Raw genomic sequence first — 26,400 nt, forward strand, 5'->3', positions numbered from 1 at the left:
GGATGAAGCATCTCACTATTTTGATGGTCTTTTGCAAAGGGGTGATATAGAAAACCAGTTCAATCATCAATTCCCAATTGTACCAAAAGGGTTTTTCTGCTTTGACAATTCAAATGGTGGCATTGATAAGGATAATCTCCCACAACATGAGCATCATGTGTGCATGCCATGTTTTTCTGAATCACAAATGGAAACAATTTCTAACCTCCCAAATTCTAATGTTTTTCGATCATTCTTTGTGTTTAGCCAAAACTATAACTATTCTTCCAACACACTTCTTGAGGATCAACACTACTGTGACAAGTTCAAGTTAACCTCAATGGTTTTTCTCAAATTAACTAACTTGAGGGTGTTGATTCTGTATGGAATTGGTTTTTGTATTGTCCCTGAGTACATTTGTGGATTGTTACATCTAAGATACCTTGATCTCTCTAACAATCCTCTTAAAGAGTTGCCTGATTCACTCACTAATCTGCTTCGCCTTCAGACATTGAAGATTCTTCAAACTTACATCAAAAGCCTTCCCAAGAATTTGTACAAAATGGTAAATTTGCGCCACGTCTGTACAGACTCTGGCATGTGTTTTGAATCTGTTCCTCCATACATTGGAAGATTGGTTTCTCTCCAAACTTTCGAGGACTTCGTTGTCAATAGGCAGAACGGATGCAAGATCATTGAGTTGAAGGATCTGAACAACCTTCGTGGAAAGCTATGCATTCGACAGCTTGAAAATGTGACATCTTGTGATGAGGCTCAACAAGCAAGATTGTATCTCAAGAAACATTTAACTTGGTTGAGGCTATGTTGGTCTGAATCAGATATCCTTGATGTTGATGTTAACTTTGATGTCATTGAGTTCCTTCAGCCTCATCACAATTTGCAACTCTTGGAGATTTATGGATACCTTAACTCCACATTCCCAAGATGGATTTCAGATCCTTCATTCAAGAATCTTAGCTCAATTACTTTGGAGGAATGTGTCTGTGAACAGCTTCCAGAGTTTGGTGTATTACCTTCTCTAAGGAGCCTTAGAATCTCTGTAGTTACTGGGGTGAATGATATCTATGAAAGTTTCTATGGACATGGAAAGGTCAAAGTTGGTTTTCCATCACTTTGCACATTGTATGTTTCCTTTATGCTTGATTTGGAAACTTGGTTTGGATTTGCTAATGGTGATTTACCAAAGTTGGAGAAGCTTCACATTATTTCTTGCCCAGAGCTAAAGCACCTTCCAGAGATGAAAAACCTGAGTATGCTAAATGAGTTGGTGATTGAAGAATGCACAAAACTAAACTCATTGCCCAAAAATGGATTGCCAGGAAATGTTAAACTTTTGAGGATACATCACTGTCCTGACTTAGCAAAAAAGTGTAGAAGAAAAGTAGGTACTGAGTGGAAGAAAATAGCTCATATTCCATCAATAGATGTGTAAGTATTGGAAAAAAATATTATAGCTTTTTTGGCTGTTTAAATTAGCTGTATTGTCTTTAGCATTAATCAAACGCCTAAACTTTGATTTTAGCAGCTAGGGTGAATGTTAGAGGCTATTTTCGTGATGGGTCACATGGTCATAAAACTCTGATGTACTTCTTTCTGAATATAATTGTAATCGCTATTTCGATAGTGATGACCAAGAGAAAATTGTCTATGTAAATTATAATTAATTGCAGAATAATCTGATAAGTTCTACTCTTCATAGTATAGTATTCTGGAATTGGCCTATCTAACAAATTTACACTTAAAATTTTCAAGACAATATAATATTAGTGACTTATAAGATATTTTATGCATGTAAAAACACAATTATATATATATTATAAGATATTTGATTCGGCGCTATAGCTATTTTGGAATTATGTATAAACATGGTTTAACTACCGAAAAAAACCAATTTATTCACACATAATCCAGTCGAATGTAATGACTATAATAATATATAAACATAGATATGAAAAATGATGATATCGATTTTTAATTATTTGTAAAGGTTTGCACATAGATGATTCAACCGATTAAATCAAACCAACTTGCTCGTATCTAATTTGATCGAATTTAATAACTGTGGTAATATATAAGTATAGATTTAAAAAATAATAGAGTTGAGAAATATTGGTAGTTATAAAGTATTCTTTAAGGAGTTGAAAGTTTAAAAAGAAGAAAAAGTTGAAGATTTTGTTGGACTGAAAACTCAAAATTCTCTTATTTATAGATTTCTAAAAAGTGCTATTAGATATTTATAATCAAACTATAATATTTATTTCTACAAATTATAACGTGTTGATCCTTCATGGTAAACGACTTCATAGGAGAATAGGGATATCGACTATCAAGCACAAATAAAGGGAACACTCATTTATGAGGCAATTAACAATATCAATTAAAAATAAAATTGGACATAGTAGCCATTACAAGTGATTCGATTTGTAGCCTATTCAATTTTTTTTATTAAAATATTGTTTGAGTTAAGATTAATTTTAATAAACAATTATGATAACAAATATTTATTGAGTTAAAAGTCTAATTATAGTTTAATGTGTATACTTGTGATGCAAGTCCATTATTGTTTAAGTATTTTCTCAATACTTCAATTCAAAGTATAAGTTCATAATATCTTTATCAAGCACCGTCCAGTCAAACAAGTAAAAAGAAAGGACACTCATATAATCATGTTTGAAATAAAAGAAGAAAAGGGTAAAAGGACATATGACATTATTACTGGATAGTTGGGGTTCTAAAAAAGAAACAAAATACAAGATAATGCCACCACTACAAGGACATCAGAGGATCAACATTTAGAAAAAAAGGAAAGAGTAAAATGCAACATGTAAGAGCAACAAAGCAATACAAGGACAACAGAAGTGGTAGAGGAGCTCCTCAACAAGTAAAGTTAGTGGAGTAGAATGAAAAAAGGATTGCATACTATTGGAGACAGTTCTAACGAGTTGTTGGTACAAGGCATTGGAAGAGGCAATAAAGAACAAATGAAAAGAGCAAGCTGAGTCTAGAAAGGAGGCCTCACTTCAACATTTGAAAGCAAGAAAAAGAAAGCAATTCAAGAACATCATCTAAACATACTTGAGCTGTATTCTTTTTCTTCTATTTGTGCTTCATTTTAGATTTTCTTTGTTATGACTATCTAATGTTATCTTTCTGTATTTGAGAAAAAGGGTAATTATATGAGTAAAAAATCATGATAGAAGAAGCAAGAGAGATGCATGCAAAAGTCAAATGAATTGTTTCTATATAAATTGGTTTCAGTGAACTAGGATTAGTTCTCCTTTGTCAGATTGGAATAGCACTTGGTGGTGAGTTGAATCTGGTTGGGTTCTCCTTTTAAGTTGGAACAGCACTTGGGAAGCTGAGCTTTGGGGTAGAAAGTTTAGTGAAAGATACTAGATGAATTATGTTGTAATTCATTAGTATTGGTGATTGTAATCAGTTTGATTATAGTGAAAATTCTACCACAATTGTGATGGAGACTGGACGTAGGTTTCATAGCACATAAAAACCGAACCAGAATACATGTTGGCCTCTTTCTCTTCTTATCTTTTCTGTTTCTATATGATGTATGAGACAAAACAAAAAAATCTCCTGCACATTTAGTTTCGACAAAAAAAGAGCTTAAGAAGTTTAATTCTGAGTTAACTTGATTCAACCCTCTTCTTAAGTTCTAACGAATCCATCAAATACAATTAAAAAAGGAAAAGTCTAAGGGGCCAGCAACTTTATTAAATTTTGGCCAACATGTAACCAACAAAAAAAATGAGTAATCCAACACCATTGAATGAAATCTCACACCATTAAAAACATTATCCATGGCTACTTGATAGCTACAAATCACAAAAGTTGCTAGCCCCCTAGCACTCCTCATTAAAAAAAATGTGTTCGAACAAATGAAAATTGAATGTAATATCACAACAACATTTAAAAAATAAAACCATCAATTATTAATCTCACGTAAAAAAAAAGTTTAAAAAAAGTCGTGCCAACATATTAAAATTTTTGTGTGGGTTGATTTTTTTAAACCTTCTTCGTTTTCATCTCTAAACTTACCCATTTGGCTGTTTTTGGAGCCTTGTTTCATAGCAACACTCATAGCCATCAGCTGTGAATACTATATTCGGGTCTACAGTTGCTGCCAACTCTTGGAGAAGAAAGCCCTTTCGACAAGCCAGATAGTAAAAATTAGGGAGGAAAATATAAAAAAAATACATGGAAGGCAACCCTTAACACCCGAAAAAAAATGTATCATCAAATCTATTCTCACTTACTATATATTTATCTATTTTCTCTCGGCGCTCGGAGTGTGGGCCATTGTCCATGAAGTCTAACACCCATAGGTTATCAGTCTGCCGGTGGAGTACATATAGCTACCAGTGATCATCTCGACACACTAGAACAAACCACTTCATCGTTGAATAAAGCATGTTAGCATATAGTTATTTTTTTCACATTCTTGTAATGTAAAATAGATTTTGTGTGTGGATAAGTAAGTACATGAATTACTTACATATTTAACTTGTTTCGCCTTCCCTGCATCGAATCAGTGCTGCCCGCGGCTCATGAAACTGCTAAGAACAGGGACAAAACCAGTGTTCGTCCCGATACATCGTATTATGGCCTGCAAATCCATTCTGCATTAGTTAAACACCTAACGAAATTATTTAGAGTATCCTTCACCGAGGCAATTATGGGTATTAATTAATATTAAATGGGTAAGGACAGATTGCACTAACCATTAGTCTCAGTGGAATACAGTAAAAATCGGTGCAAAACCTTGCGTTGCTCGAAGCGTTGAACATGGCACAACAGTAATCAACCACCTGAATAGAATAAACGCATTGCATTTCATAGCTCTTTAATGCAAAACACATACTCAGCAATTGATTACAGTTTTTTTTTGTTTGCACTTAACGTATCGCATACTCTTCTATGTCATCCCAGTGATTGAAGGTCCGCTCGCTGCAGCTGAACATCATCACCATTGCGAATCCACGCGAGCATGGTATTCTTTGCACCCCTACGATTTATCACCCACTTGTATATCCTGTTCATGTCATCACCTGTAGGCCTTGCAGCACCCCCAGATGGCATTAGTGTGTCCACCACATCTTTTATTTTTCTTATGTTTTCTGGTGTTTCGGGTTCTGGAGTCGCATTTTTTTCATTTGTTACCAGAGATTCCGACGTTGAGTTCGGTATGTGCATCTGAATGATGCCAAGCGAGAATGACGGGATTGAAAAGTCAACTTGAGCTGGGTCCTCTGGTGCAACATACATTACCATTGCAAGTTCTCCGGATTCCCTGCACATTCATTAATAATTAAGTGTTCTTAACTGAGTGATCTTAACAATTAAGTGCTCTTAACTGAGTGATCTTAACAATTAAGTGCTATTAACTGAGCACGAACTAAAATAAAGAAAGTTGTGTAACCAGCATAAGATTATATGGATAACATCTATTATTGATTAAACATTCCACCTCAAAAGCAGGAAAAAGTCAGAGATAAAATGTCATGCACCTATTATAATTATCAATACTTCGTATTATTGTTAAATTCATCTAACTTGCCTTTTCTTTGAAGGTTATTCATCAACATTATCATCTGTTCCATTTTCAACAGGTGTGTCAGGCATTGTCTCATCTCTTTTGGACATTTTAGCACATGTCTTCCTCATACTCACAGTATTTCTCCTAATGGACCTATTTTGGGACTCTTGATTGTAGTTTCTGTTTAAATAAATTAGAAGTTGAGCAGCTATAGGTGATAATAACAAAAGATACCTGATACAAATCTGATCTAATCAAATAAATCTAGTACGCTTAAATGCATAAATGATGTTAATTCAAAAGTTTATCCAAAGCTTCTTCGTGTAGAATAAAGTAAAGAATGGATAGTAACATCCACAGTGCCAACCAGTTAGCAACCATAATGCCACACAGATAACATCGGGTATGAGGCATGCATAACAGCCCAATGTAAATGATCAATATTAGCTATTCGAACTCCTATTCAAGATAAATCTACAAGTTACAACCCCTAATATTGCCATCCTTCTCACCTAAGCACAATATTATACATAGGTAACGTGTATTAAAATTAGTTTATAGATGGTAAAATTTTATATACCAATAAATATAATGATTAATTATGTCAACGCAGATGCCCAAATAAAAAAATTATACTAGTATACTATTAAAATGAGGCAGTTTAGAGCATTAAAATTTCATACTATAACTGAAAATCAGTAACTTGCATTTCCTTGGAAGGCCCTTCATCAACATTATCATCTGTTGCATTTACTATTGGCGTGTCAACCAATGTCTCCTCCACTATGGGTGTTTCCATACATGTCTTGTTCGTACACACTTTATCCCCCCAATGCATCCGTTTTGTGAATCTTAGCTACAATTTTTGTTTAAATAAATTGGAGGATGAACAACTATAAGTAATAATAAAAAAGGGTCACCTAGCACAAATATAATCCGACCAAATAAATCTAGTACACCCAAATATATAAATGAGTTTAATTCAAAATTTTACCCAAAGCTGCTTCGTGCCGAGTATAGTACAGAATGGACAATAACATCCGTAATTCCAATCAGTTAACATCCATAAGACCACATGGATAACATAAGGTGTTAGGCATACATAACATCCAAACTAATAAGACAAAAATTAGCTATTCAAAATACTATTTAAAGTAACTAGTATTGACATTACTTAGATCTTTATTTAATTGGAATAACACTCATGAAACTGTCATCCATGTTGCACATTAAAACCAAAACAGCTTAGTAAAGAGTATTTAGCTATGCACATAAGGGAGATGACACATAGTAATCAAAGTTATTATGTTATCAAATAAATGCTAAAACACAAAAAGATGTATTTACATGTGTAAGGTCTATTGCCATGCTCAAGATAAGTAGCTCCAACAGTTTTTTAAAGATAGATCTACTAGTTACGGCATCAATATCACACTTCTAAAATTAGATAAATAATTAATTACTCTATACATGGTAAAACTTTATATACGATTAAAAAGACGCAAAATCTAAAAAATATTTATACTATAATACTATTAAAAAGACGCAGGTTAGAGTAATAAAATTTTATAACAAAACTGAAAAATTCTTGAATTGCCTTTTTTTAGAAGGATGTTCATCAAATTTAGTAGGTGATGCGTGACCAACCAGTATGTCGGTCTCATTTTCTTCTACCGTGTGAGCTTCTTTACGAGTCTTTCTATTAGACTTTCTTTTTTCCTAATGCATCCTCTCTTTGATACACGATTTTGCTTTTTCAGTAACCCAGACATCTTCCCAATTAAATTTAGAAGTCCCTACAGTGGACAAAGTATAAGTTTTATTTTCGTTAGAGCTTAAAAGAAGTGATCCGATTAACATATCATTCACACTTATCACTACTAAAAGATTATATATCTATCATATGCCTCATCGAGTGAGATGTGCTTTCCTCTTCATCCATCTTCTTTAGATCAGCAATCTACTAGTCTCTGATCCACGGTTCTCTCCCATTATATCTTCCTAAATCTTCATTCTTGTTATCATGGAGATATATAATCTGTTATAGTAATTGCTATAAATAAGGTATACTATAAAATAACAAACAACAAATCAAAGGTTAGGAATACATGGCTCACTAGTAATGTGAATATACATCCATCCACTGTCTTCTTCCCTACATCCTAAAATCTCAGAACTCCCTCAATTAGAAAATCATAAATGTACCTCGCCCAATATATCTTCCTTGGGTTCGATACATCAATGGCAGCCTGTATATGTATGTCTGAAACGGTGGCCTTTGGCGAGGGAAAGAAGAAACACTTCGCTATCAACATGATGAACTGTCTCCAGAAGTTGATTCTATCGGCATCGGACTGCATCGAGCATGTGATAACATCCCTTTTCAAATCTGCTTGTGTCTTTCCTGTGAAGCTGTTAACAAGTAGGTGCTCTACTGGTATTTCTGGAATTTTGAAACTATTCCCTGCCAAACACAAAATGAGTTGATGCAGTCCAAATATTTAATGGCTAATTTTACCGAAAACATATACTCAACAAGAGTATTGTGGATATTTTTTTTCCTTTTCTCCCTATTTTATTTGGGGATTGCTTACCATGGTTCGGTAGTCCAAAACACCGTGCAATTGATTGAATCGATATGGGAATTTTTCTCGTTCCGACGACCAAAGACTTCTCATCCCGACTATATGATGATGCTAATGCCACCATCATATCTTGGTTGACAGCCCATTCAGGCACATATTACAGCCAACCAAATCCCATGTTCTGCACCTTTATTATTTTTTCTCCGCGCCCGCATCTGAACCTAATTGCTTCATAACTGAAGCCACGCAATATGGTGAGCACCTAGATACCAGTGTTTTCTACACAAACATTCATAATCACCACAAAGTGACAATGAAGGAGAATATCAGTTTTAACATATACTATTAAAACACAATATTCCGAGTTTATAGTTAATTCACCGCTAACCATCCAACGTACCTTTTTTGGTCCACCAGTTTTTTTTTTGCGATCCTCTTTCGGAAATGTTATTCTTGTGTGTCTTTTTTTGCTCCTGGTACGAGCCATGCCTACTTCTTATTTTTTGAACACCTGTTCACAAGCAACTGCTATATATACTCTGATAACCCACTTAAATTTATCATTAACATACCAACATATTTATCAATAGCATAGATACGCTAACAACTTTGCTTAGTATAACATCTATGATTGAAACATATCTTGCTCTATCATTATACTATCACAGTGGCCCCTCAAAATACCATTTACATGTCCAACTTTTTAAGAGTTTACTGTTAATGTACTCCCACTATAGTTAACTACCATAATCAGTCAACTATTAAAAAATATATAATCTAAGTGACAGACATAAAAAAATACTTTATTCATATTTGTTTTCTATCTCATGGTAGAATTGACAAAGAAAAAAAATGAACGGTACCTGAAACAGCTAGAATGAAAGCGATTTCGTTTTTGCTCTACTCCTTCGCCTCAAAATTTGTGGAACCGTAACACTCTAGAAAAATCATGGATGCTTATCAAAACGGAAAAAAAACCTCTTTTTTGATGCCTTCCTTTCATCTCCAGCCCAAAATGTCATCTTTGCAAGTTTTTTCCTTTTCCCAAATCCATCAACGTGAGATAAAGAACAAAATTTTCATCGTTAACATCGACTCCAGTCGCATGCAACAACTAATAATGTAGCCCCAATATGCCAATTAATCGAAACATAAAACTATATAACACACCTATAGGAGTCGGAGACAGGGCTATGCGATGCTCGGTTTTTTCAGTGGAGACTTTCAAAATATCGAGGCAACTTGAACGAAATGGCTGCTTCATATTTGTCACATTATTAACTACTTGAAAGAAAGCACAACACCAAATATACAAAATAGCAATTCAGACCATGGTTGAACAGATAAAAACTCAAGGGAACCGTAACACACCAGAAAAATCATGGCTACTTATCACGGTTTGACTTAGCCTTGTGTCCTATCGGCTGATTTTGATGCTTAATCACAATACACCCAAACAAGTTCATAGCATTTTTTTTCAATTGTTTAAAAAAAATCAGTTCAATACACGTTTATACGCACCGCATACGTGAGAATAAAATATTAATAAAAAATAGAAAATTGAAATATTGATAGAAAGGCTTTTTATAAATAGATGTCATATTAAAAAGCATCCATGAAGGACACACCAAATTCTATTGAAGAGTTAAGACAGAAATTTTGAATGGTGTCTTGCCATATCCATAATCAATTAAGAGGAAATACTTTATGCCAAAATAAAAATCAAAAAATAAAAAACTACACCTAACACAGTATCAAAATTCAAGAGTATTATATACTATAACCTATAATCAAAACATGTCATTCACATTGCAAAACGAGTCTGTTATAGCATAATTATCGAGTGACTCCACAATCCCGATTAACAAAGATTTCAGAGAAGGAAAGAAGAATGATTAGCATCAGAATCGAATGAAAGTATTAATAATGAGCAAAGAGAGAAGTCACATTACGACAAACACAATGAAGACAGTGTTCAAAAGCATGATCATGTAACATGCAGAACATGATCACGCGCACATTGCAAAACGGAAAACAGTTCTAACGGCAGCAACAGTTCGAAAAAAATGATTCAATGAGTTTCAATAAACAGAAAAAGCATTCAGATAATCAAAGTCCAAAGCCCATAAAGAGAAAAGAGCGAGCGAGCGAAAAAAGGTTTTACTTATCGTGGAAAAACGTAAATGTATGCGAATATAGGGAAGATGAGAGTGTGAGAGTGAGAACTGAGAAGTACCTTGAAACCGTTGGGTGCGAGAATCGCGCGGAAGAAAAAGGGATTAGAGGACAAAACACATTTCGGCGTGTTAGTGAAGAAGAGAAGCACCGGAAAACAAAAAAAAAAAATAAAATCCCTTTTCTGATACCTTCCCTTCATCTCTACCCCAAAATGTCATCTTTTTCAAGCTTTTCCCTTTTCTCTTTTTCCAAACCCATCAACGTGAGATAAAGATCAAAACTTTCATCATTAACATCGACTCCAACCACATGCAACAACAGATAATGGAGTCCCAATATGCCAATTAATGGAAACATGAAACTAAATAACATACCTATAGGAATCGGAGACAAGGCTATGGAATGCTCCAATGACGAAGCTGCTAGATTTCTTCTCTCTGCGTCTTTTCGTTTTTCTCGGTCGTGGGGTTATGGATGGAATGAAATGGTGAGAAAAGGCTTGATCTTTCACTCGGGTTAACTTCGTAGTATATTCGAATGTTAATCCACTGGACTGAAATTGCATTTTAATTGAATTAAATGTAGATGAGAGATTTTTAGGTATTTGATTGAGAGGAAACTGAAATTAATTTTGGGAATGGAATTAATTACTCCAGGAATGGAAAAGAAGGTAGAGTGATAAGTATGTTATTGATAAGCAAGTGTACTCCACTCGCTTATCATGAGATTGACATTTATTCTGTATTATATCTATATTATATATTATTTGTTGGCTACCTAGCACTACTCCTAGGGAATGTTAGGTAAATAATGATCATCTTGAACAATATAAACAACTACTAATCAAATAAAAACATACTACGCCTCCAAATTAACCATCTAAATCTTAATATTAAAATAACCATCCACACACTTAGTGAAATGAACATTCAATATTTTTATTATTCACGTTGTTTAATATTTTCATTGTTAGACTTTTCCTAATTAAAAACAAGGAAAAACAGAATCACCATAAACCATGACAATATAATGGCAAGTGGGGTTAATAAACTGAAAGTATTAAACAGAAATTCTTAAGAGTTTCAAGAATAAGCATCATTGTTCTAATTTATTAATTATCTTTTATATTAGTATCTTAATTTATTATCATTATTGTTTAATTTAAATTAAAAAAATAATAAAATAAAACTCATTTTAAATTGATCTACATTACAAAAATAAAACAAAATAAATATCACAAAACAAGAGTATCCAGAGAAAAATTGTAAATCATGCACATCAGATAGAGAACAATGCATCATATCCCCAACCACCGGTAAGCAGTACATAATTATTGTAAGACAAGGAACGGTGGATGAAAATGTACATGCATATATAATATAATCAAATTCCTTCAAGCTTTTTTTCTTCAAAGAAAAATAGTTTGATGACATAAATTTGTACACACACTATATATTGACTCATCAGTCTATTACCTTAGAATGAAATATAAATTCACAACGATTTCACTATACGTACATTTTTTCCCATCTTAATCACCATATGTTGATGACCAGTGGTGGAATTTGAAACAAAATTTTAGGAGGCAAAAATTTAACATAAAAATTTAATAATAATATTTATATCAAAATAAAATTTATAAATATAATTATTTTTTAAGTTTGTTACTAATAAGATAATAAAAAATAGTTCTATAAAATAGAGAATAATTGTCAAGATGTTTGGATGATATTGTCAACTTTAAAGTTATTTTTCAGGATCTCGTAACAAAGAATTAAGGTCAAACTCATCAGACGCACTCTTTAAATTTTTGAAAGTTGTATTTCACCTTCTTCGTGATTCATTAAAATAGAAAAACTATTTACAGGTATTGATATTGTAGAAATTATATGTTCTTATTCTTGAATATTATCCTTTCTCTTAAAAAATGTATCAATTTATACAAATACAATAATATTAATACTTATTGAATATTCTAATATTTTTTATCATATAAAATTAAATAAAATAAATAATAATATATAAAATAATATTAAATTAAATAAATAAAAAATACCTAAATTTTTTAGCAAAGCGTATTTTTTATAATGAGAAGCAGCAAGCATCAGGAACGTGTTTATTATGCAATAAAAGTATTCGATAGAAATTGAACCTAAATATTCTAAATTATAGTAATATATTTGAGCCAACTCAACCATTCTTTATTTTTTGAAAAATTACTATTAATTTTTTTATAAAAAATTTGGAAGGGCCATGCCCCAATGGACCTAGTGAAGCTCCGCCTCTGTGTTGATCTAATATCTTTTTAACAATTAATAGGAATTTTTTATTTTATTAATTGGAAACAATTTAAATACCAAAGTAATGAATAAGAAGTGTATTTTTACTTTTTTAGACGTGCGTGTGCTTAAGTAACAAAACTAAAATTGATTTGTGTGAGAATAATTGTCATGAATGCGTGACATGTAGATGTAATTGTAGGCAAATATTTTTGTTGGTGAAAATTTATTTATCGGAAAACCAATTCTTTTAATCAAGCTTAAGCCGTTGAATAAAAATATAATACATAACCGATAACTTACATCTAATCACCTTTTGCTATACGTTCCGGTTAAAAGCATTACAATTCATTAAAAGACAAGAGTAAACTATCTGGTATGTGATTATTTAAGAGAGTTAAGAGTAATGAATTATGAACATCTCAATCCTTTAAATTGATACAATTCATAAAAATGGGGACGAATGTGGACGTCATCACGTGTTAACCCCCAGGTTGGTTGGAGAATGTAACTTGTATACTTGGTAGTATCTATTAGTAGAAGTAGTAATAGGGCCATACATTATATATTCAGCACTGGCATCCAAGATGTGAAGACATATTAGCTTAATATACAATTTAATTTGCCTACAAAAATAGAGAAAATGGTGGTGAAGGTATATGGTCCACGAACAGCAGCCTGCTCTCAAAGGGTGTTAGCTTGCCTCTTAGAGAAAGGGGTTGACTTTGAAATTGTCCATGTTGACCTTGATCACGGAGAGCAAAAGCAACCTCATTTTCTTCTGAAACAGGTGATCAGTCAACATATAATTGAGAGATCGTGTTACATTATACTCACAATTATAGATGTGAAATATACACGTACATGATATATTTTTAGAAGATAAATAGCCATAAATTTGGAGAATTTTTAAATAAGAAATTACTCGTGCTATTCTGTAAATACTAAATAAATAGTGTGGTTCTTTTATGTTTTGCAGCCTTTTGGTCAAGTACCAGTTGTGGAAGACGGGGATTTCAGACTCTTTGGTATGTTCCTTCACTCTTAGATCTTATTTTCTTAAAATAGTTAGACCTTTATTTTAAGCTAGCTGTGACAAAGCCTTTTTACTGATTTAGGTTATTATATGAAAAAGACTAATGATTAATTTTCCATGTATTGAATTAGATTTTAATTTTGCATGCAGAGTCAAGGGCAATAGTAAGGTACTACGCAGCAAAACATGCAGAGAGTGGTCCTAATCTATTAGGTTCAACCTTGGAGGAGAGAGCAATGGTGGACCAGTGGCTTGAAGTAGAAGCACACAACTTCAACGATTTGTGTTTCACTCTCATGCTTCAACTTGTGATCCTTCCAAAGATGGGTCAGCCAGGGGACTTAGCTTTGGCTCATAGCTCTGAGCAGAAGCTAGAGAAGGTGCTTGATGTCTACGACAAGAGGCTCTCAGAGAGCGCTTATCTCGCCGGAGACACCTTCACTTTGGCCGATCTTAGTCACCTTCCGGGGATCGATCATCTCATTGAGGATGCCAAGATGGGCCACTTGATCACTCAGAGGACCAATGTTAATGCTTGGTGGCAGAAAATAGCAAGCAGGCCAGCTTGGAAAAAATTGAAGAATTTGATTCATTAATTACGAAATGTTTAAACTTATTAATAATAAATATCTTATGTTTTTATAAAATGTAAGCTTTTGTGTGTGCCAATTAATTATGTTTGTTAAAAACAGATGAGCCTAGTTCAAAAATATCATGATCCACAAAATTGATTTGACTAGCAATAAATAAAACAGAAATTTCATGTTTGGATGTCAAATGTGCTTTATCCTTGATGATGTGTTCCTATGTACTTGGCGCACAGAATAAAAATGTTGGCAGAATTTCTTGTGAAATTGATTTTTTTTTCTTCATTTGCAACATTTTCTTACATAATTAACTTGTTAGGTACTTTTAGATTTTTCACAGGAAAGAGGGCTGTTCAATGGAATCAAAGTCTGAAAATGATAAAAATAAATAAATAACAATAACAAAAAATCCTAATTCTGGATATGATATTGATATTACAGAAGAGCCAAACTTGAATTCTACTGATTTTAAAATCCAAGCATTAAACTTATGTTTTTAAAGTATCTGGAGTATAAATTCTATGGGTATTAAGATATACCAAAATATAAAAAGATTTCAGTGTCAAATACCCTTATTTGATTCCTCCAATGCAACAAAATAATTAACAATATACTGAAATCTAATATCAACAATTAAAGTGTGTAAATAAGTGTTTATTTAAAAAGATGGATCAGATTAATTGGCTTGGTTTCTCTAACGAGAAAAAATCGCACAGTAATATCAGCGTCGATCATCTGGGGAAATAATCATCACTTCCATCATTTAAAAAATAGTTCCTAGCATAGAAAACAAAAATAAAAAATATAACCTAATCAAACAAAAAAATTGAGTTGGTATGAAGATCAGAATTTTGGCTTGGAAATTCAGAAGACTGAATTTATGTATATAGCAAAGTTAGAATCAACTTCGATCATATGGGGAAAGTGTCATCATTTCAATTCCAACTCTCAATATTCAATACATAGATTCAAAATCAAATTTGAAAACATAAAATTTGACAAAAGAAGAGAATTTCCCATTCTGCAATAGGAACTAAAATCAATGGGTTGACAATGCACATTAAATTGCAGGAAGGAATTGATGTGGCGTCAGCTCATACTCAGTGCCCAACTCGATTAGGGCAATGGTAATCAGTAATTGACGCGTGATTCGGCACAAACATGCCAACCCAGAACCCTAAAGCGAACACTAGGGGAAGAAAACTAGTAGAAAGATTGAACCTTTGAGAGATAACTGAGAAGAGTGCAGAAAGTGAAGGGTAAAAGCTGAAGCAGTGTTGTATTTTATAGAGGGAAGGGTGCGGCGAACAAAAACCCTAATTTTGAATTCAAGAAACCCTGGTTTTGAAAGGTGGATGCGGGTCGTTTAAGGGAGAATGATCTATTGGACCATTTTTGGGTCAGCTATTGGATTTAGCCCATAACTAACAGGCCTGAGCCTGATTAATATTATTGTAACCAATTATTTTTAAAAAAATACAAAAAAATTAAAAATATAAAAATTAATACTAGATGTGATCAACGGAAATCTCGAAAGAGACTCAACTGTAATAATAAAAAATACTATTTGTATATTAAAATTAATCCTCAAACATAATTTAATTTATTTTTAATATTTATTATGTATTTTAATGTATATTAATTTTGATGGTTGATTTTAGTGTATAATTAGTAGGGTTGATATGAATTTGGTATCCATTTGTTTGCATAAGATCAAGAAGAAAGTAAATGGCTTGGACATGAGAGTTTACTAGATTCTTTTTCTCTCATGCATGCTTACACACCCCCACAAACAAAAACATGTTTTGGCTATAGCACAACACCACAAAGAGACATAAAGAAGAAAAGAATGATACCTATAATCCTAGAAAATATATTCACGTTTGTGCTGGAAAAATGTTCTTTCTCCAACTCTTGCACCAATCAACACCTCCTCTAGTGGGCCCAATTCCACCCACAAAAGTTATCCCCACACATTAGCAAGTAGCAATGTATATATATTATATAAAGTGCGACACATCTCATTAGAGCAGCAACCAAAGACATAGATACCAATTTCTAAGCCTTAGTTTACATTGTTTTATTTGTTGAAATGGCTGCTGCTGCTTCTTCAGCACCGAAGTTGAAGCGCACGAATTCCATAACGGAGAACATGCCGGATGCATTGAGGCAGAGTAGGTACCATATGAAGAGGTGCTTTACCAATTACTTAGAGAAGGGAAGAAGGATAATGAAACTCCATCACCTGATGGAGGAAATGGAGCAAGTCATAGATGACAAGACTGAAAGGGATCATGTCTTGGAGGGCAATCTTGGCTTTATATTGAGCCATACACAGGTTAGCTTATTCCTTTTTCTTCTTGTAACTTGCTTTACAAGTCACCTTTGATTGCTTTCTGGAACTTTGAAACATGCATGCAGGAAGCTGTTGTTCATCCACCATATGTCGCGTTTGCTGTGAGGCAAAGTCCTGGAGTTTGGGAACATGTCAGAGTCAACTCTGAGGACCTTAAAGTTGAGGCTATAACCTCCACTGACTACCTCAAATTCAAGGAACGGGTCTATGATGAAAATTGGTATCAAATTTTTTTTCTTTTTTATCAATTAACCAATGTGACCATTGACCAACTTTGTTGTTTTGATGGTTAACTGGGGTCTATGTCACAGGGCAAACGATGAAAACTCATTCGAAGCTGATTTTGGAGCTTATGATTTCCCCATTCCCCGTCTAACCTTACCATCTTCGATCGGAAATGGACTCCATTTTGTCTCAAAGTTCTTAACATCAAAGTTTAGTGGCAATTTGTCAAAAACACAGCCTATAGTGGACTACTTGTTATCACTGAATCATCAAGGAGAAGTAGGTGCCAGAACAACAACATAAACTTTTAAAATCCATAAAACATATACTTTTTTTTGACATTTATGTATCTTCCAATTTTTCATTTACAATTGTCAGAAACTGATGCTGAACGAGAGACTGAACACTGCTGCAAAGATTCAGCTTGCACTTATTGTGGCTAATGCATATCTCTCAGCAACTCCCATGGATGCTCCCTACCAAGATTTTGAGCTAAGGTAAACAGAACAGAACAACCCCTTTATATTCCTAGATATTATTATATAGGAGGAACATGATTTTTGACTCAATTATCAATACCAATGTTGAATGCAGGCTTAAGGAATGGGGATTTGAGAAGGGATGGGGAGACACTGCAGGAAGAGTGAAGGAGACAATGGGATTTTTGTCAGAAGTGCTCCAAGCTCCAGATCCAGTGAATCTTGAGAAGTTCTTCAGCAGAGTTCCCACAATATTCAATGTTGTCATCCTTTCCATCCATGGTTATTTTGGCCAAGCTGATGTTCTTGGATTGCCAGACACTGGTGGACAGGTAGCAGTTCTTGACTCTAGTTACTTAAAAGCCTTTGTTTGTAAATTTTATGATAATTTGATAAGCTCTTGAGAATAAAAAATTTAAGCAAGTTTTGATGACTTTATCATATGTTAAAAAATACTAATTATTGACAAAAGAAGCTAAATAAAAAAAAGGTTATAATTTTGGGATTGCTTTCATGGATAACAACTTTTGTTCTATTGCTATTTGGAACAGGTAGTTTACATATTGGATCAAGTGAGAGCTTTGGAGGCAGAGTTGCTTATGAGAATTAAGCAACAAGGGCTAAATGTGAAGCCTCAGATTCTTGTGGTAAGGTTCTTACAAAAAAGTGATCCGTTTCTAACTTAATTTTTAAAAAACACACATGCAAATATACTATTGAACTTGACAGGTCACAAGGCTCATACCAAATGCTCAAGGAACCAAATGCAACCAAGAGTTGGAACCAATCATTGATACCAAGCACTCCAACATTCTGCGCGTGCCTTTCCAAACTGATAATGGAGTCTTGCGTCAATGGGTTTCTCGCTTTGATATTTATCCTTATCTTGAGAGGTTTTCTCAGGCATGTGTAACAACATCTTTTATGAATCTTAAGCTGGGAGGTTTTGTTATGATGAAATTTCCACCTAACCAGTTCTTTGGTTCATGATGATAGGATGCCACAGCCAAGGTGCTAGACTTCATGGAAGGGAAACCGGATCTTATTATTGGAAATTACACTGATGGAAATTTGGTAGCTTCTCTTATGGCTAACAAACTTGGGATAACTCAGGTCACTATCCCTTATTCTAAGTTGTCCTTGACAACTTCTCTTTAATTTCAATGATGTCCTTTATTACATTATGTAATAATTTCCTTAAGTCTTTGCTTGAATTCCAGGGAACTATAGCGCATGCTTTAGAGAAAACTAAGTATGAAGATTCAGATGTCAAGTGGAAAGAACTAGACCCCAAGTATCATTTCTCAAGTCAATTCATGGCCGATACAGTAGCAATGAATGCGGCTGATTTCATCATAACCAGCACCTATCAGGAAATTGCAGGAAGGTTAGCATCCATATTAAAAATTAAAAGAAAATTCACTTACATAACTTAGAACTCAAAGATCAAGAAGAATATATACATAAGTTTGTAACAAAAAGTTTTTGTTTTTTGCAGCAAAGATAGGCCTGGACAATATGAAAGTCATGCAGCATTTACACTCCCAGGGCTCTGCAGGGTTGTTTCAGGTATAAATGTATTTGATCCCAAGTTCAACATAGCTGCACCTGGAGCAGACCAATCTGTCTATTTTCCTAACACAGAGAAAGACAAGAGACTCACTAAATTTAATGCTGCCATTGAGGAACTATTATATAGCAAAGTTGATAACAAAGAGCATATGTAAGTGACTACTTGCCACTTCTTATAGTTAGTGTTCAGATAATAATCACTATATTCTTCCTTAATTACAAATTTTTTATGCTGAAATTATTATGGAAACAGTGGGTATCTAGAAAACAGAAGAAAACCAATCATATTCTCAATGGCAAGGTTTGATGTTGTCAAGAACTTAACCGGCTTAGCCGAATGGTATGGGAAGAACCAGAGATTGAGAAACCTGGTGAACCTTGTCATAGTAGGAGGCTTCTTTGACCCTTCAAAATCCAAAGATAGGGAGGAAATGGCAGAAATAAGAAAGATGCATGATTTGATGGAAAAGTACCAACTCAAGGGTCAATTTAGATGGATAGCTGCACAGACGGATAGATATCGAAATGGCGAGCTCTACCGCTTCATTGCTGATACGAAAGGAGCTTTCGTGCAGCCTGCTTTGTATGAAGCATTTGGCCTTACTGTCATTGAAGCAATGAACTGTGGCTTGCCTACTTTTGCAACCAACCAAGGAGGTCCAGCTGAAATCATTGTAGATGGGATCTCTGGCTTCCATATTGATCCCCTTAATGGAGAAGAATCAAGCAACAAAATTGCTGATTTCTTTGAAAAATGCCAAGTAGATTCAACATATTGGGACAAGGTTTCTGCAGCCGGATTGCAGCGCATAGACGAATGGTAAACAAGACTCACACCAATTTAACATTTATAATACACCTACATGTAAAATCATAATCTCAAAAATTTGATGAATTTGTTTTGTAGCTATACCTGGAAGATCTATGCAAACAAATTACTGGATATGGGAAACATTTATACATTTTGGAGGAGAGTGAATAATGAGCAAAAAGAGGCCAAGAAGAGATACATTCAGATGTTTTACAATCTTATGTTAAAAAAATTGGTAAGTCAATGTGCTTAGTCCTTTGAAACACATCCATAATAATTACTAATAGTTAATATAGTTAATATAATCTTATGATCAAGAATGACTATCAATTCTGATGTCCCAAATTAAATGTCACAGGTGAAGACTATACCGGTTCCAAGTGATATACCTCCACCACCTCCTCCACCACCTCAACCAGTGCCAAAGCAGCAGAGTATGAAGAAACAAGGAACTAGGTATAACAATCAGCACCTCACACAAAGCTTCACACTGAAGTAACTGAAAAAAAATTTTCCTTCACTTGAATTATTTCTGCTTTCAAGATGTGTATAATGTCTTTATGAGAAATTGATTTTTCATTTAATCCAAGCTAACATATAGTTTATTTGTTTTTGCTATAGCAGACGTTCACAGTCCAAATTGCAAAGGTAAGTTACTTAATAATAGCTATATAGTCCTTGAAAAGTTCATGATTTTCTTTTATTTATCAACTCAATAATTTCTTTCTTCGTTTTAGCTTATTTGGAGCATAACACCAAGTGGAGCAATTGCTAGGGTGCTTCATAATGCTTCTTCTTGTCAGTGCTGGATGTTGGTGTCTGTCTTTCTTTCTAATGCTTAATTGTTGAATTAAGCTCGAAAGTTGATAAAATAAAAAAGAGAGTTTAATTATTATTAAATAAGATAATAAAATTTATACATTATATAGTTACAAAATTAATAATAATTAAATAATATTCTGTAATCGTTACAAATTCAAAATTGTTTCAATAAAAGTTGCTTCTCTGTGACAAATAGTTTGCTTTGGCCTTTGTGTGAGAAAACTCAATAAAAGAATTATTTAACTCTCGAGCCTTTGTTCTTTGTTGTTGGAAGAGAATGACATGAATGGATGGAGCAACAGAAAAACTTTAAACTCTATTTCTTTATACATCAGACAAATTAAATTACCCTAATAATACAGTTTTTTAGTTATATTATAGTTTTAAAACAATTAATATGCAATGATAATTAACTTAAAATTAGTCAAGATGGTAAGTTCTTTAATTTCATAACCAATAGTCTTAAGTTCAATTTTTTTAGTTAAAATGGTACCAAACAAAAAAGTGGCATTATTACATTCTGTGTATAGAACTATCGATACTCATTGCTGAGTACAAATAATAATAATTAAAAAACGTATAGATCCTATATTTCTTTTTAAGAGAAAAAAGTAATTTGAGATTTGAGATATAATCATCCACATGCTACTACTGTAGGGTCCATTGTAGTGGAAGTATTCCTATCACACATTTCAGGACCAATGTTTATAGGTGCTTCTCCCTGCAAGAAGACAGGAAATACCTTGAGAGTTAGGGAAGGAATACCAAACACCATCTTGCAAATTCTCTTTTTATTCTCAAGAATTTAATGAAATCATACCTTTGCAAGGTTCCTAAAGTAAGTCATATTGTAATTTCCGGTAGGAAATAAAACTTCAATTAGATCTGCTAATACCAATTGAGGTTGGGCCAATGCTCCATTATACCAATCTACATATACATGCACCATGGAAAGTTAGTTAGTTAGTTATCAAGTAGCTTAAATTAGTGAGGTAAATGCAACAAGTTATAACTTATAACTTCGTAGTTACCTATTGTATAATTTTGAATCCTTTTGTCATATCTCCATAGGCTTGTGTTTGTAAGAAAGGAAAAACAAGAACGATCTTCAATGTTTAAATTTTGGATAAATGTTGATAGCATGTAGTTGGTTGGATCAGAAGTTAATGTTTCGTCGATGACTACTTCCACGGTCTACATGGAAAAAAAAATCATAGATAAAGATAAAGAATTATGACAAACAATTATCACATAATCATAATAAACTTACACATAAGATGGCATGGAGTTCCTCTACATCATCAGGATTAGTGACATTGTAAGTGTTCTTGTTTATAGAAGCATCCAAATTCTCTCCTCCTGCATCTTCTACATACTGCTTGAATAGTTTGTGTATCAAAATTAAAAAAGATCAAGTGTTAAAGGCTTGTTTATCTAACAGCAATGCTTTCATACCTTCAATTGATATGCTTCCTTTGTAAAAGACCAAACACCCTGAAAAGATAAAATACTCAATAGCTCCTTATATATAGTTTGAAGATGACAGATAAAAGGGTGTGTCCTGGAGTTTGGTGATACTGATACATACATTATCATACTTCATCCAAGCTACTGTTGGCTTGAATGATGTTCGATTCGTTGTGAGTTTAGCCATGCACAAATAATTCTCCTTAACCTACACAAATGATAAACCATTTCGTCAGAGCAATATATCTCATAAAATCATGAAAACATTGTGTATTATCCAACTGTAGCTTTCATTTTAAACATTGTCTACAGGTTACTGATGATAGCAAAAATTTACCGAGAAAAAATATTCTTCATAATGATATATAAACAATTACTGATGGTGGAACAGAGGAGTGCTCTTACTGCAGCATAAACTTGATTGGCCCTGGCTTCAACATTTGCAAAAGCTCCAATATACTTGATCCACTCTGCTCTCTATCAAAGTAAACACAGTTAGTTTTCAAACATTCTAGGCAAAGAAAATCTTCATTATCATAAGTACATACATCTCTCTTCAATAACCAGGTGTACAAGCTAACCTGGTACCCTATGTCCACTGTTCCAAGTATAAAAAAAAATATATTGTTCTGTCCTTTTGGATGTTGAAAATCTAGCCAGTGCATGATCTTCAGGTGCTTACCTGCAAAGGCGTATCCTCGACAAAGGGAACAAAAGTTGCAAAGTTGCAAGCTGGTTGTTGATCAGTGTCACTATAGAAGTGTGCTGAGAACTGTGCAATCTGTTGATAATCACTTCTGTTTAATATTTGAATCTGCCCTTCTTGACGCAATTTCAAGACACATGGAGAAGCCACTGAGTCTGCTGTTATGCCTTTCAAGCTCTCCAGCAAACCTAAAATCTGCTCTAAACAAGGGAAAGATTAGATGAAAATCCTTCTATCATGATCGTTTGAAGTTTAACATGTAAACTTGGAGTAGTGAAAGACTCTCACCTCTAAGAAGGAAACTTGAGTTCCAATCCCAGCAGACAGAAAAGAATGACAAACAAGTTAGGGGCAACAAAGGTAAAAGAAAGCATTATTGTATTAAGACATCCTTTAAGTATATGATTCAATAAGAATTGGCTAAAATGAATTGCAAAATCTTTTTAATATTGACAAATACAATGAAAGGGGTACTGCATTAGTTTGCTGGTAGATCAAATGATGTGTTACCTTTTTATGCTTAACATTTTGGTTCCCAGTTAAGAAGAGAAATCATAAGGTGAATGAGATAAGCAGGGTATATACCTGGAAAATAATCTGTATCAACAGAATAGTTTGACAATGGAATGACAAATGATTTGATTCTTGAGGTGCAGTATTTAGTCCTTGATGCAATCCTTGAATTATTCTGCCAATGACACAGCAAAGTGATGGAAGAAAATGAGTAGCTGAGAAATACAGCTTAATTAGCAGGGAAAATACAGCACACATGGTAAACTTATAAAAGGAAGGAAAAAAAGAAAGAAAAAGAGTGCAATTCCTAACTCATATGTTCCCCAAAAGATGAGAAGCTATTCCTTCATCAGCATCTATTTTGAGTATTTTCAGATCAGTGTTATCTATTTCTTTTGTTATGCCAATGTCATTTTTTAAAAAAATCTTTTATCTTCATCTACAAATGACTTTGCTGGTAAAGATTAAAAAAACACAATCACTCATGTTAAGGACCTCACCTCCCTCTCATTTCCATGTCATTGTTTACCCTTGTAAACTGAAAACTAAACAAATCTTAAGGATACAGTGCAATCTTAACACGAGTTCAAAGACAATGAAAAGAAAAATGTTCAGAAAGATGAATTACCTGGAGAAGAAGGTAGCTCTGGCCATCAATAGCATTTTTAATGACTTTGAAGGTCTGGCCATAATAAATGTGGAAGTTCACAGCATCCTCCACCTTTGAGAAGCTGCTCACTTTTGTTGGGGTGGTCCCTCCACGAACACCTCCACAACAGCTCAAGACCCAAACCAATGCCAAGAGAGAGAACAAGGCTTGCAGCCAAGAACTACAGGGAGCTGAGTCCATGAAGGTGAATGAATGATAAAGTAATTAAACCTGTTGCTATACACAAATAATGTGAACAGTTGAGCTAATTATATATGTGCCACACTTTGCTCATAGTCATTATTTTAAGCTACCTTTTAGAAGGTAATAATAGAAAGCTAATAAACTTTTTTGCTATAGCAATTATGTTTTGCAGCCAAGCTAAACTGATAAATAATGCTTTAGTTTCTGTGATGAGAATAATGAAATATAGATGGAGATTCAGACTTGAGAGTACAGAAATTTAAAGATAAATGGATTGCAATAAAGAAATAATATTGTTGAAATATATAGTATGAAATGAATTGTTGGCATGTAGCTAGTGGGATTCGCACTCTTATATTTTACTAGAAAGAGGTTAATAGTCTAGTGACCCGTGAACCTATCTTTGGGCTATTTTGTCATGTTCTTTTCAACTTGTATATTTATGTTGGTTCCTAAATTGATGGTACTTATTGTTCCCTATTATTCACTTTGATACTCTGCATTCTGCAATGTTTGAGTGATCAATTCATCAAGCATGTGCTGTGCACTCACCTTACCTCATCTTCACAACTCTACACTCAAAATCAAAATCAAAATCATTCATTCCCTGCTTGCAGCTTCTTGTAACTAACAAAAATTATTACTACATCCAGATTAATTGATAAATTTATTATCTAATATTTGCTCAACCAATGACTCACAAGAGCTTAATTAAAGTTGTCATATGAGCCATTCAGGAAAAGAAAAAGGTTATCTTGTGACTTGTATAATAAATTTTGATATCAGCTATGTTAAAAATAATAAATAAATAAATAAACCGGCTGTGAAGTGTGAACACTTTGGTAAAACAAAGGGACCTAAACTCCGCTTTTTTATAGGCTTCCATTATAGTATGGGAAGGTTATCAGGTGTACTGGGAACACCGGTGTTCTAGTTGTTTTAACTGTTGATCTGAATTAAAAAATATATATATAATATATATTAATTAAAATCAACGGTTAAAACAACTGGAACACCGATGTTCCCGGGTACACCTGATAATTTTCCTATAGTAGTATGTAGTTGATAATTTTCGGAAATCAAGATACACATAACACATAAGTACATAATATAAAATGAAAAAATGAAATGTAATTAACCTTATATTTTTTACTAATTAGAGTCTAAGATACCATAGGGTAAGACAATTATGGTGTAAATCTCAAAGCTTATATTATAAAAGCTTGTTGAAGCGAGTGACGCATTTGAGAAAGAAAATGTAAATGATGAATGGTACGGTGTATGGTCCCGTGATAGACAGCTTCACGAATCATGTGAAAATTGACTCCTTCGTGTTTGCTGACAAAGTCCAAATTCACAATAAGTCAATGACATTGGATTATTGTTTCAAAATCAGATATTTATGGAATATACGTAAATAGTTGCTGATGTTTTACTTTTTTTATTTTATTTTATTTTTCCATGATATTTCTAATTCTTTCATTAACTGCGTCTTTGCTGGCGGCTCAATGCATACTTTTATACACTGTCCATCAAAACATTTTTGAAGATGCATTTTTCCTGAAATTCATTACCAACATTAAACATCAAATTACCTTTTCACTACACATGGAAAGTTTTGATTGCAGTCTCTGCTTGAGATGAAAAACTTCAACCTGTAATTGAAATGCCTTGGCTCTATCTCCTTCAATAACTCCTCTTGTTGGGTGCAACTCCTTCTGTGTATCCTCTCGTTGACCTTCATGCCACTTATCTGATGGAATAAATTATTTAAGGTGCCTTAGGAAATGAATAACTAAATGCTGAAAAAGAATTCTCAAGCTAACAAACTCCTCCTATTCGAGAAAATTTTTATAGTAGTCCCTAATATTTATGTAATTATCCAAATTTAGGGAGAGACTAATTGAGTTTAATTATAATTTGGTCACGTCAATTACTTGTTGGAACATTCTAGTATAACAAAAAAGAACAACATCAACATTTTAATAACTAAGTTAGCAATGGTATTTGAAGTTTAAAATTAGAACAATATCACAATAAGAATTTTAAATTGGAACATCAGTGATTAAATTAAATAATTGCGTGAATTTTAAAAATCACAATAAGAATTTACTTCTTACTCAATAGACAATATCACAATACTATTCACGAAATGAGTGATTTTTTCAAATTTTTTTATAACAATTGAAAAAATAAAGTATGATCTCTAATTTTTTAATATTTTTTGTTTTATATTTTTTTGTCGCACTTATAAAATTAATAATAAAAAAATCATCTTCTACTTTCTCAAATATTTAAAAAATTTAAAAAATCTATTTTCTTTGAATATAAAAAGAAAAAAAGAACACCAATTACTTACCTAAGAATGTTCTCACTATTA

General features: G+C 33.3%; 3 protein-coding genes and 2 non-coding genes across 6 annotated transcripts; 2 read left to right on the top strand and 3 right to left on the bottom strand.

Moving 5' to 3' along the window:
• The first annotated feature begins 13,236 nt into the window (after nucleotides 1–13,236).
• On the top strand, nucleotides 13,237–14,308 carry LOC107481019 (glutathione S-transferase F11-like). The gene is made up of 3 exons (XM_016101219.3): nucleotides 13,237–13,383; nucleotides 13,573–13,621; nucleotides 13,780–14,308. Exons 1-3 carry the CDS (start codon nucleotides 13,237–13,239, stop codon nucleotides 14,223–14,225), a joined length of 642 nt encoding a protein of 213 aa, XP_015956705.1. The 3' UTR covers nucleotides 14,226–14,308.
• A 574-nt stretch (nucleotides 14,309–14,882) lies between these two features.
• Nucleotides 14,883–14,976, bottom strand: LOC127745939 (small nucleolar RNA Z103). The gene has a single exon (XR_008007563.1). It is a non-coding gene; the product is annotated as a small nucleolar RNA Z103 (small nucleolar RNA).
• A 78-nt stretch (nucleotides 14,977–15,054) lies between these two features.
• On the bottom strand, nucleotides 15,055–15,156 carry LOC127745940 (small nucleolar RNA Z103). The gene has a single exon (XR_008007564.1). It is a non-coding gene; the product is annotated as a small nucleolar RNA Z103 (small nucleolar RNA).
• A 1,109-nt stretch (nucleotides 15,157–16,265) lies between these two features.
• On the top strand, nucleotides 16,266–20,679 carry LOC107481015 (sucrose synthase 5). Of its 2 annotated transcripts, none has more exons than XM_016101215.3 (15): nucleotides 16,266–16,554; nucleotides 16,638–16,792; nucleotides 16,884–17,076; nucleotides 17,176–17,294; nucleotides 17,392–17,608; nucleotides 17,828–17,923; nucleotides 18,006–18,179; nucleotides 18,273–18,389; nucleotides 18,497–18,663; nucleotides 18,775–18,999; nucleotides 19,102–19,668; nucleotides 19,756–19,894; nucleotides 20,018–20,115; nucleotides 20,281–20,307; nucleotides 20,397–20,679. In XM_016101215.3, the coding sequence occupies exons 1-15, from the start codon at nucleotides 16,309–16,311 to the stop codon at nucleotides 20,410–20,412; spliced, it is 2,556 nt and encodes an 851-aa protein (XP_015956701.1). In that variant the 5' UTR covers nucleotides 16,266–16,308; the 3' UTR covers nucleotides 20,413–20,679. The 2 variants fall into 2 exon arrangements, with proteins under 2 accessions (XP_015956701.1, XP_015956702.1); XM_016101216.3 differs by having other exon boundaries at nucleotides 20,284–20,307.
• A 265-nt stretch (nucleotides 20,680–20,944) lies between these two features.
• LOC107481017 (uncharacterized) lies at nucleotides 20,945–24,291 on the bottom strand. Its single transcript, XM_016101218.3, has 11 exons — nucleotides 23,796–24,291; nucleotides 23,240–23,342; nucleotides 22,943–22,956; nucleotides 22,631–22,849; nucleotides 22,354–22,425; nucleotides 22,070–22,156; nucleotides 21,937–21,975; nucleotides 21,752–21,856; nucleotides 21,513–21,675; nucleotides 21,302–21,411; nucleotides 20,945–21,202 (listed from the first exon to the last, which is right to left on the bottom strand). The coding sequence occupies exons 1-11, from the start codon at nucleotides 24,015–24,017 to the stop codon at nucleotides 21,116–21,118; spliced, it is 1,221 nt and encodes a 406-aa protein (XP_015956704.1). The 5' UTR covers nucleotides 24,018–24,291; the 3' UTR covers nucleotides 20,945–21,115.
• Between the last annotated feature and the right edge of the window lie 2,109 nt (nucleotides 24,292–26,400).

This window comes from Arachis duranensis, chromosome 3, assembly GCF_000817695.3.
Source record: "Arachis duranensis cultivar V14167 chromosome 3, aradu.V14167.gnm2.J7QH, whole genome shotgun sequence".
NCBI lineage: Eukaryota > Viridiplantae > Streptophyta > Magnoliopsida > Fabales > Fabaceae > Arachis > Arachis duranensis.